Raw genomic sequence first — 12,117 nt, 5'->3', positions numbered from 1 at the left:
ACGGAGGTGTTGAATTCTGTACTCAATAATTGGCCAACAGTGGCCCATTGAACCTTGTCGGGTACCAAGAACGGTATTCGAGACTGGGATAGCAAATCAAATGCTGAAGGAAAAAGAGGAAAGAAAAATTATCAAAAACGAATGACAATTGTAAGATCAACAAGTGATCGTAAGTCAACTTACTGGGGATGCGAACGTCTTGTCCCATATTATTGTCCCACAACCGTTACGTTTGTCAATCAAGTTAAGATACCACGAGTTTACAAGATTAGTTTTCGACTAATTAACTTAGGCAATTCGGCTTGAAAACAGGTAGTTTATCACTTGGTTTAAACTACTCAATGGCTCTAATCCAGAAAGGTAGTTTATTAACCTATTAGATTTAAATCTTTGAAAACTGCAAATCTGATAGGTTAATTACAAACTTAAAATCTTAATAAATGTCTAAATTAATGTTAACGAACTTTTCTCAAGATTTAAATCTAACAGATTAATAAACTAACCTGGTTCAATGTTAAATAGATTAACTTGGACATTAAAATCTTGTGTGTGTCAAAATTTTGTTTAGTTTTAATTGTCATTATTTACTGATTGTGTTCGTGATCTTGTCAATCATCAATTTTTAGCTGCAAACAGAATGAGTTTCATCACAAATCTCCATTCTCGTCTCATTGAAACGAAACAGTTTGTTGACATTTTAAAGGCTCAGCTTGACCACTTGACCACATGTAATCCCGCTTATTCCTCAATGGACAACTGGACAAATAACTGTTCTCGATTAATATCAACACTCAAAGAGATACAAAAACACGTCTTAAGTCAGTGTTCCATGGCCATGGATTCAATTCAAAATCTTTGTGAAATTTTGGGTGAAAACTGGTTGACACTTAGGCAACTATTGGACACTTGTTATCAGTACTCACTAGACCCCAATCACCTCAATTTAAAGGCTGAAACGGAAAATCTTCTAGGACAATTGGTCAAACGGACTTTCGTTGTCAGTCAACAGCCTCCTCAGGTCCTCAAGACAAACACCCGCTTTCCCTCAGCGGTAAGATCACTTGTTGGAGGTCGATTGATTTCGTCTCGACAAAAACATGTTGTTCGTGCTTCAATTTTAAATGAATCTCAGGCTCGTAATTTAATGACCTCATCTCACGACGCCGCTTTGGTCGATACTTGTTCGGGTGCTATTCTCAATCGAGAATCAACCTTAGAACTTCATTCAACAGGTCAACAACTTGTTGCCAATTTTCGTACTATGACTTTGAAGAAAATTTCTCGAACTGAAAAAAAAGGAACAGAATCAGTTATGGATGAAAAATTCGCAATTCTTTTTCAGTCCGAATTGAAACTCGCCCACGGTCAACTTGTTTTCCATGTTCGGGTAAATTCAATCAACTTTTTCTCACTTTCTTTTTTTAATTATTGTTTTTCTTCCTGGCAAATTATCAATTTACAGGCATTATCTTCACCAGTGGTTGTTATTGTTCACGATAATCAAAAAACTAACGCTTGGGGGACAATAACATGGGACAAAGCATTCGCATCCCCAGTAAGTTGTTGATCTTACAATTGTCATTCGTTTTTGATAATTTTTCTTTCTTCTTTTTCCTTCTTCATTTGATTTGCTATCCTAGTCTCGAATACCGTTCTTGGTACCCGACAAGGTTCAATGGGCCACTGTTGGCCAATTATTGAGTACAGAATTCAACACTTCCGTTGGTTGTTATCTTAATTCAGAGGATTTAAGTTTCCTTGCTGCCAAAGCTTTCAGAGATTTCAATCTACAGGAATACAACTCAATTTATCTGAGTTGGGGACAATTTTCAAAGGAAAATCTTCCTGGTCGTAATTTCACTTTTTGGGAATGGTTTTATTCAATTCTTAGATTAACCAGAGAACATTTGAAAGATCTCTGGAGACCCGATAATCGACTCGTCTATGGATTCATCAGTCGTAAACAAACAGAGGATGTTTTGATGGATAAACCTGATGGAACTTTTTTACTTCGTTATAGTGAAACTGAACTTGGGTGTATTACAATTGCTTATAAAGCAGAAACAAAAACCGGAGATCAGAAATGCGTTTACATGATAAAACCATTCAGTCAAAAGGATATTCAGATTAGATCACTTGCCGATCGAATTTATGATCTGAAACACTTGAAATATTTGTACCCAGAGACCCCCAAAGATCAAGTGTTCGGCCGATTCTATGAACCCATGAAAGATGTCGAGCCAGACGCCGAAGGCTATATTCCACAGGCAATTGTAACTTCTATTCCTGAGTAAGTTATCAATATTGAAATTTTCGAGACTTAACTTTGAACCGAAGAGAAAAAGTGAATTTCGGTTGTTTTTCGAGTCCAACTCTTAGAAATACTAATCAATTGCTTTAATCATGTTCTTTTTTCTTTGATTATTTTTTCTCAGATGGGCCCCTGGAGGTGGAATCGATTCATACCCAAATACACCTCATTCTATTATCAATACTCAATCACCTTCGATGAATGAGAGCTACGGAGATTCACCAAGTTTGAAGTAAGTTCAATTCAGAAGGAAACTCATTCAGCTCTGTGTTGGTTTTCCAATTAATTAAAATTAATTTTCTTCTCTTTTCAGTTCAAAATCAAGCGAAATTTTTAAGGACGTTGATTTGTTTAATCTAATGCACGATATTGATTTTAACATAGATGATTTTCCCTACCACCAAGAGCTTCCAACTTTAATTTGATTGATTTAAATTGTGTGGATTAACTTTTGTAATATTAACAATCAAACATGAAAATCAGAAAAAAAGTTATTCATTTTTTTTCATTTTTCCTTTCAATTTTTTGTATTTCCCCTAAATCAATGTCACCATGATTAGTGGTTAATTAAATTGTCCATCCTCATCTTGATGATGAAGATAACAAGAAGTAACGAGTTAATAACTGTACAAATTAGTTTCATTTTCATCTATTAGTTATCGATTTGCACTCATTGAGATGAAAGTTTTTCTCATTCATATTATTAGAAGATTTGAAATTCTATCAGTAAAGAGACTTGAAGATGTTTCTGTCATCATTGAATTCGCCTTGAAACCTTCATGTCCCCTGAAAATTGTACTTCGTGAAAGAGACGAGTCGTAAAGTTCACTCATCACCCGAAATCTTTGCAAATCAACCCATGTAAATGAGCCATTGAGTAGTTCAAAATATTAGGTATCCACATAAGTAATGTCACTTTTTAATCATCAACTTTAATTGCGAGTAAAAAATTTAATTGTTGACCGATTTAATCAAAATATCCACCGTTCGAATCAAGTACTTTTCCCCATCTATCAACGAGATTTTCGATTCCAGATTTGAAAAAAGAGCGATCTTTTGAGGCCAAAAACTCGTCAACGGCTTTCTTGACATCACTTTTTGAGGTCAATATTTTGTTTCGAAGATAATTATCAAGAGAATGAAAAAGATGATAATCAGAAGGAGCAATCAAGTAATTGAGAACTTCACTTGAGGTCATTTAGCTTTCTACAATTTTCAAGTGTGATCTTGCATTTAAGATAAATTCGATTCACGATAGCCGGTAGTTTAGACTCTAATTCGACCTGAACTCTTTCTAATTGTCGAACATAAAGTTCACTGTTAATACTCTGACCAGGTTCTAATAGTTCATAATGAATGCATAATGACCACCAGATACAATTATTCCTGAATCGAAGTTAATCTTTGACCTTGTAGCCGAAGGTCGAGTCGAATTATCCCACATGATCCATTTTTCATCTGAGGTTATGAGTTTATCGAAAAAAATTTCGTTCTTATGACGGGAAAGTAACGAAGTACAGATCGATAATCGTTGCATATCGTCACGATTATAAAGCACATTTATTTAGCTTGATTCAAGGATATGTAGAGTCTTAGTTTCAGCAATTTGAACATTTGCGACAATTCCTCACAGGTCAGAAATGGGTTTTCTTCAATGGCCTTTTTCAGGTCATCGATCGAATAATTTGTCGGCCGTCCTGACTTAGGTTGAATAAGTGAAAAGCTTTAAACTTAGTACCATGAACAGAATGAACTGATTGTATCTTGAGATAATGTACAGTTGTCCCTAATTTGAACTCGTAAAGGTAAATAGATGGAAGATGGAAATTTTCGGTACTCATTTTTATCACAAAAAAACACTTTAATTTTATTCGATTTTCACGAAATTTGTACAACATCATCTTCGATCTATGACCTTAGTTATTAGAAAAAACCAATCGCTTTCCTACGCTAGTTCGCTTTTTACAGCGATTCAAAGTTGACCATTAAAAAAGTGACATTACTTATGTGGATACCTAATAGATAAACGAAAATAGCAATCAAAAAGATACGAATTGAATTCCAATCTGTTCTAATTCATTGATAGAAACACAAGAATGAGATGAGATTAGGATTAACAGGGTATTGGTAAGTATCATTCATTAAATTTGATTGTTCTTATTAAGAAATGTCACCAATGTCAAAATTTAGATGAAAGAATCACAATCAAGTTAAATGAAACAACTGATTTATAAATCATTGATTGGTCGATTATTTTTAAAGAAAATGAAATAAAAATTGATCGATTATTGAAACAACTCAGCAAAAAGTAAAGGCGATCGTTATAATTGTAATTAGCGTTGGCGCGAAACATTTTTGCTATTCAAAATTGAATTATTCCTATTGATTCCCTGCTTGATATTAATAATCAACCTTTTTTGGTGCAATTAAGTTAATCAGTTAATAAGTTAAGAATATTAATTGTGATGATGTTCAGATAATTCAGGATGTGTTTGGATGCTTGCAATCAAATAAATTCTTATTGACAATGTTGCAGGTACATTAGTACCTTTCTTATCAAGTGATTAGTTGATACAACAATTAACTAATTATTTGCACCAAAAGAGTGAATCAGAAACTTTTCATTCGTATTACTTTGCACCTCGAGCTTTGATATCTCAATATACAATATACATGTAATAACAATTCCTGTTAAATAGATCGTTAATATTGGATTGAAATTAATATGATAAACTAATTCCAGTTGATATAATTAAAGCATTTGCACTTGTTGCTTGCAAATTTCACTTAATGGTCTTGGATTAAACAAAATTCACTTTCAATGGATGAAAAATAGACAGTTGAATAGCAATAACATGATTATGTTTAGTTAGCTAAGTGCATTTGATTAAATTATCAGTCGATTGTTTTAAATTAATGAATCTATTGATATTTGCACGTGGACATTGAAAGATAAGATTTTATTTTACTTTATCAGATAATTGATTAATTGTTGAATTTTCATTATATTGGATGATTTCGATACATCCTATGATTGATACAATCAGGTAGATATTTAACAATTAAAAAAGTTGATCAGTTGAACAATAATTAAATTTTAATTAGGGTAAACGTGATTAGTTGATGAAAACTCAATCATAATGATGTATTTGATTACTTCATATGCTGTCCAGCTCTTTTTTATTATTAGCCTGATAGTTGGTCAGTCTCTTGGTGATGATGATCCAATAGTGACCACGAAGCTTGGACAAATTCAAGGTAATTTGAAAAATATCTCAGACCAATATTATGAAGAGTTTCTCGGTGTCCAATATGGTCGAATCCCGAAACGATTTCAGTACTCGAAGGTAAACTCTGACCATTGGATGGGTATTCTAAAAGCCGACACTTATGGTCCAAAATGTACTCAACTACCGATCGAAGGGACAAGCGAGGATTGTTTGTTTCTCAACATTTGGCGACCGGTGGTTAATGAATCGATTACGAAGATCAGTCCACTTCCTGTGTTACTTTGGGTCCATGGTTCGGGTTATCGAGAAGGATCTGGTTCAGATAACCCTGGTGATGTGATTACCTCTTTAGGTTCAATTATTGTTGTGACGATTAATTATCGTTTAGGTGCTTTTGGTTTCGCTTTTGGTGACACTGATCATATTCAAAACCAAGGCATAAGTGATGTGATAACGGCTTTAAAATGGACTCGTGAAAATATTGGCTACTTTGGTGGTGACCCTGAGCAGGTCACTTTAAGTGGCCATTCAGCGGGTTCAATGATTAGTTCAACTTTTCCCGTTCTTCCAACAATTGATCATTCCCTTTACTCTCAACTCTTTATACTTTCGGGTGTCTCAGTTCATCCAATGTTCATTGAAAATACAACCATAGCCATCGACAAAACTAAACTGTTGGCGGAAAAAGTGGGTTGTGGTCCAGTTCCCGAAGGTCCATTGACCAAACGAGTTGTTCGTTGCTTACAAACGGTAAACGCTTCGATCATTATTGAAAAGAATCAAGATGAAGATATTAAAGCGATCGGTGGAGCGGAACATTGTGCTTTCATTCCCGTTTATGGAACACCACTAATTCCAAAGCCACTTATCGATCTTTTCTGGTCAAGTTTCAATTCCACAAGTCAGAAAATAAAAATTGTCGACGGAATTTCAAAGGATGAGACGGCTGCTTTTTGGGGATACTTGAAGCCGAAAACTCGAGCTGAAGGCTGGTCAATGGCTTGGGATCATTTGTCGTACATCAAAAAAGATCTAACGGAAACTGAAATGAAACCATTTTACGATTTCTATTTTAAAGATTCCGTTGATGGAGATGATCGGTCACTTCGAACTGCGTTGACAAACTTTATGAATGATTATTCTTTTCGATGTACATCTTTGGCTTTGTCAGAAATTTATTCTAATCGACATTCGATTCATTTCACTGAATTTGATTATATTCTCGACAAGTATGGGCCTGAAGCTCGACCGGATGGACCTTGGCATGGAGATTCAGTTGAACTTTTCTTCGGGAATCCACTTAGACCGAATAATCCAAATTTCCAATTCTTTGGCACCAGAAGTTATTCTGTCAGAGATGAGATGACAAGCATGAGATTAATTGAATTGATGGTTGGTTTTGTCACCAACGGAACTTTAGTTGATTGGCCTGAGTTACATTTCGATAGACTTAAGCCCAAAGTCGAACCAAGAATTCGGGAAATTAATTATCAAGACACGAACGTTAATTATGAGAAACAATCAATTTGTGTCGAATGGTCAAAGCTTCTTGGATTTGATGTAACCATAGACCTTAAATCAATCAATTAACAAGCTAATTACAATTGTCTTTTAACAATCAAGCTCAATATTTAAACTCGTAATAATCGAATCGTCAAACGAACCCTCATAAATAAAAAGACAATTAACTGATTACTCTGTTTGGAAACAGTCTCAAAATTGCTCCTGGCACTTGAATCCCTATGAAATGAATATAACCTCCGAGTGATAGTCGATTCAATTTGCTAAACCGATTTGAGGTTCCGTTTTCTTTCAGTTCCTTTGGTTGTGATATTTTCTTTTCCAAAAATTATCCATTTGGCTAAGAAATAATCGCGTCCTTATCGCACTCATCATGGAGATGATCTTATGGTTACGCTTGGAGCTTCATATCGACAGTTTGACCCATTCATATCTTCATGACAGCAATTTAGATCCATTTTGTTTGAATTATTTAGTAATTTCATCAAAAGGTCTTCCATTAAACGATTGGCTAAATTGGATAAAAAATGATCAAAATTCATTAATTGATCAAACAATCAAATCTCAATCCAAGAGATAATATCAATGATTATCAGAAAAGGTCCTTAGAGTGGGCAAAGATATTGGATTATCGACAATTATAATAAACAAATAGATCTCATTAAGATCATAAAAGTCGACCTAATTGAACTTTGGTAATTAAAATCCCTTCCAATCATATAACAAGAGCTACAAATACAAAGAAAGGTAAATTTACCTTAAGTGTTGGTATTTAATTATTTCGGTAATTATACCGAAAGAAATCTCTTGATATATGAAAATATTAATATAAATCCAAAGCATTCAAATGAATACACACTGAATAGTAAATATGTAAATTGATACAATAATCATATTGGAAATTAAGTGATTCAAATGAAAATCAGGTTTATTGTCCTTTTGATTTAATAATGAGGAAAGTCACAAGTTAGTTAACATCAAACACTAAGTCTTTCTGATATCTTAATTGTCTTCCTATTATTATCATAATACAATGTCAACTTGAAATAATCTCAATGTCACTTTATTTGTCTCCATTGAAGATTTACTTGATTTGTTTTGTTTCTGTCGGTTATTAAATTGGAATCAGATTAACGACTTAAAATAACAGTGATGATCCGTAAAGTGGTTCCCCAATATTGATAAACAATCAAATCTAATTGAGGGTGTAGAATGAAAATCAATGATTAGTAATCAAATTACAATTGCTATCTGGCTTAGAACCAAGAATAATCTTAATATAATAGCATAATTATAATACCTGGGAAATAACCAAAGGATGAGCAAAGAATATAAAAATTTCAACAATTCGCATAATCTGAATATTAGTGTTTCGTTTAAACAATAAACTACTAATCAAATTAGGTTGTTAGTTATTGGTTTAAATGAGAAGCAATTTACGAAATTAACTTGAATTGAAATGTTTCCATTGATCTTATCCTTGCTTGTCAGTTTAATTGATGTTAATTGTGCCACTATTGATCCAGTTGTATCAACTCGTTATGGTCCAATTCAAGGTTTGAATGGATTTTACAATTTAACTAATTTCCAATATAATTATCAAGCTTTTCTTGGTATTCCATTTGCTGAGCCACCGTTGGGAAATAAACGATTCCAATTACCAGAGTATTTTAATTCAACTTGGTTAAAACCATATCAGGCCACTTATTTTCGTGATGGTTGTGCTCAAAAGCCCTCGAAAGATTTGAATTTCAATATAAGTGAAAACTGTTTATATTTGAATCTATGGAGACCAGAATTTGATGATAAGGAGAGTCAATTGTTGCCGGTGTTTTATCATATTCATGGGTCTGGATATACTTCAAGTTCAGGATCAATGCCGGATTGTCGGGGTGAAATCTTGGCTGCGACTCAGAAGATTATTGTTGTTAATTCAAATTATCGACTTGGAGCTTTTGGATTTGCTTTTGGTGAACATGATGAAATGCCAGGTAATCTCGGCATTTATGATACCCTTATGGTACTAAAATGGATCCACGATAATATAAGGTCATTTGGCGGAGATCCTGATCGTGTTACATTAACTGGTCTAAGTGCGGGATCCAAAATGGTTTCAATAATCTCGAGTTTAGCCAATACAAGGCAATTGTATTCACGATTAATTATGATGAGTGGATCAGCGACTAATCAGATTCACATGGATTCCCATGAAACTGGTACTATGAAGACTAAATTCTTGGCACGAAAGGTTAATTGTTTAAGTGTTGGTGATGAATTAAAGTCTTCTATTAAATTGTCAATGGAGACAATTGATTGTTTGAAGAAAGTATCAACTGATGATTTGGTACAAGCTCAAAGTTCAAAGGAAATCAATGGAATCGGAGCTTCAGAAATTACAGCTTTTCTACCAGTTTATGGAACCAAGTTAATTCCTAATCCACCAATGGTTAATCACGCTAATCATCTCGAAGATAATCAAAATGTACCCATGCTTTTCGGCTCTGAACAAGACGAGGCTTCAATGTTTATAACAGAAGCGTCACTTGCAACTCTTTCAACGATCCAAGATGCTTATGAATTTACCAAAGATCGAGTCTCCTTTGCGATCAAAAATCTAACTACAGATCAATTTGAGGCCATTTTTAAGCTTTACTTTGATGAAGCCGATCCGACAGATTATCTCGATATAAGGTCACGTTGTGTGAAATTTTGTTCTGACATGAATTACAAGTGTCCATCTCTTATTTTATCAGAATTTCTCTCTCAGGTAAATGATGATATTTTCTTTTATAGAAATGTTTACACCGGTGAGAATCTCTCTCGTCCTTATGGAACCAAACATGGTGACGATTTGCTATTTGGACTTGGTGCTCCATATCGACATTATGATAACTATTCCCCTTCCGATCGGCAATTTAGCTCCATCATGTTGGAAATTTTCGGCAATTTCACCAAAGGTATTCCATTAAACGATTGGACATCAATTAAATTGGATAAAAACGATCCAAATGCATTACAATTAATCAAACAATTCTCACTTAATCCAAGAAATGTAATTGAACATAGTCAGTACTTTTGCAGTGAATGGGCCGAGCTTTACAATTACTCGATACCATAGAGATTGTAATCATCCCAAAGTGTTTGGAAAATAAATTGTCACCCTAAGATAAAAGAAAAGAATAGAATTAAAAAAATAATAATCTTTCCAATTTGATCTTAAATCTTTATTATCGCCAAGATTTGTTACAAAGTGTCACCTTGTAGTGTCTCTAAATCAATAGATATACTTACAGTCTCACACTATTGTTTAGATGATATTTGCTGTCAATTATCAGGTTTCCGTTGACTTTGGATGACTAGTTAATCAGGTTAGAGTGAAAGAGGATTAATATTACAATTTGATAGAAAAATTCAAAAAAAGAGAAAACCAAAATTACTGTAAATAAGATTCAAGAATAAAAAACTTACCTGTTCCATTTAAATAGTGAAATTTAACCTCGTTCAAACAATTAATCCACTATTAAGAGTCACAAAGTTTAGACGAAACACAATTAAATTAATTGAAACACTTAATTAGCAACCTTGATTTAGAATAACAATTAAATTGTAAACAAAAATGTTTTTGTTTTGATTTCAAGTCCAAGGGATCGTTGAGAAATTTAAACTTGTACCGAAAAGAAGGAAAAAATTTTCCGATTAATTGTTAATTCTCATCATGATAATTAACTCTGTTAATCGTCAAAAGAAGTCAATTAATTGTTCTAGAACTAGAATTAGTCTGATTATGTTGGTTGGAAAAGAGGTTATATCAAATTGTGAAGAAAAAAAGTTTTTTTTCTCAATTTTTCTCTCATTTTAATTAACTTTTCATGAACAACAATTAGTTAGTTAACTGTAATTATATGAGCATCATGATTGTCTCATCAATTTGGTTAATTAAAATTTTTAGTTGGCAAAAAATCAAAGCTAATCAACAATCAATGATTCATGTTGATTCCCAGCTTGAGATTGATGATCAACATTTCGAGTTGTGATTAAAGTTAATCATGAGTCTTAATTGTAATGATGATCAGACAAATACGGAGGTGGTTGGGTGTTTGTAATGAACCAAATTTTAATTGACAATTAGAATCAATGAATCCTGATAATCAGTGAAAACTAAATCATTTTAACAAAAAGAGAGATGATTAAGTTTTTCATCACCCAAACAAAATTAATCATCAAATTGAAAGGCGTTGACTTTCAAATGATCAACGATAATCATGATTAAGATAATGATTAAGTTGATTGTGTGTGTTATTAGTTGAAATCAATTAAATAGATCATCAATAAACATCATCATCATCATCATCATCTTAATCATGGAAACACAATCAACAAAACCAACACCAGAAAAGATTAACAAATGAAATTGACTTGAAAACTTTTCGATCAACCAATTTAATTGAACAATTAGAAAAGGTAAATGTTGATGAAGATGAAGATGAAGATGATTAAGATGATGACAGTTTACAATTACAAAATTGATTGTTCCATGAAGGAAGAGAACAAGTTTTTTTTATTATCGAATATAAAAAAAAGTTCTGACCAGAATCTAAATGGTCAATTTAGTTCAATTATTATTACCGTTATAAAGAGAGTCATCTCTTCATCTTCATCCTCATCTTGATGATGAAGATAATAAGAAGCAACAAGTTAATCACTGTACCAATCAGAGTTTCATCTTAAATTGTTAATCTTAATTCTCGAATTATCTTTTTTTTTCTTCCTCTTTATTACTTCCTGTTGACAGTGGGACTTAATTTGGACCGGATTTAGTTTTTCCGTTCATTTGAATTCTGGTCATGACAATTAGTTGATTGTAACTCGACAATCAACAAATTGTCACATGTAAATGTCGAGATTAAGTTTAAGAATAGAAAATGAAAAACTTTTTCTCCTTAAAATCTGATTAATCATCATGCTAATTGTTGATAACAATCAACAAATTATTTCATTTTTTATTAATAATTAACATGAATAAACTTTCACCACAATCAAAGCATTAAATCAATC

At 33.0% G+C, this 12,117-nt stretch overlaps 3 protein-coding genes across 4 annotated transcripts; all 3 read left to right on the top strand.

Moving 5' to 3' along the window:
* Positions 1-494: 494 nt before the first annotated feature.
* On the top strand, positions 495-2,925 carry LOC128394405 (signal transducer and activator of transcription 5B-like). Of its 2 annotated transcripts, none has more exons than XM_053354731.1 (5): positions 495-1,051; positions 1,463-1,555; positions 1,641-2,290; positions 2,436-2,543; positions 2,625-2,925. In XM_053354731.1, exons 1-5 carry the CDS (start codon positions 638-640, stop codon positions 2,734-2,736), a joined length of 1,377 nt encoding a protein of 458 aa, XP_053210706.1. In that variant the 5' UTR covers positions 495-637; the 3' UTR covers positions 2,737-2,925. The 2 variants fall into 2 exon arrangements, with proteins under 2 accessions (XP_053210706.1, XP_053210705.1); XM_053354730.1 differs by having other exon boundaries at positions 495-1,387.
* A 2,503-nt stretch (positions 2,926-5,428) lies between these two features.
* LOC128394022 (cholinesterase-like) lies at positions 5,429-7,233 on the top strand. The gene has a single exon (XM_053354256.1). The coding sequence runs from the start codon at positions 5,452-5,454 to the stop codon at positions 7,129-7,131; it is 1,680 nt and encodes a 559-aa protein (XP_053210231.1). The 5' UTR covers positions 5,429-5,451; the 3' UTR covers positions 7,132-7,233.
* A 1,204-nt stretch (positions 7,234-8,437) lies between these two features.
* Positions 8,438-10,283, top strand: LOC128394023 (acetylcholinesterase-1-like). Its single transcript, XM_053354257.1, has one exon. It carries the CDS (start codon positions 8,522-8,524, stop codon positions 10,178-10,180), a length of 1,659 nt encoding a protein of 552 aa, XP_053210232.1. The 5' UTR covers positions 8,438-8,521; the 3' UTR covers positions 10,181-10,283.
* The last annotated feature ends 1,834 nt before the right edge of the window (positions 10,284-12,117 follow it).

The sequence above is a fragment of the Panonychus citri genome, unplaced genomic scaffold (assembly GCF_014898815.1).
Source record: "Panonychus citri isolate SS breed McGregor unplaced genomic scaffold, ASM1489881v1 Contig00139, whole genome shotgun sequence".
Classification (NCBI taxonomy): Eukaryota; Metazoa; Arthropoda; class Arachnida; order Trombidiformes; family Tetranychidae; genus Panonychus; species Panonychus citri.
The sequence above is the reverse complement of the archived record's forward strand: the minus strand, read 5'-3'. Positions and strand labels throughout refer to the sequence as shown.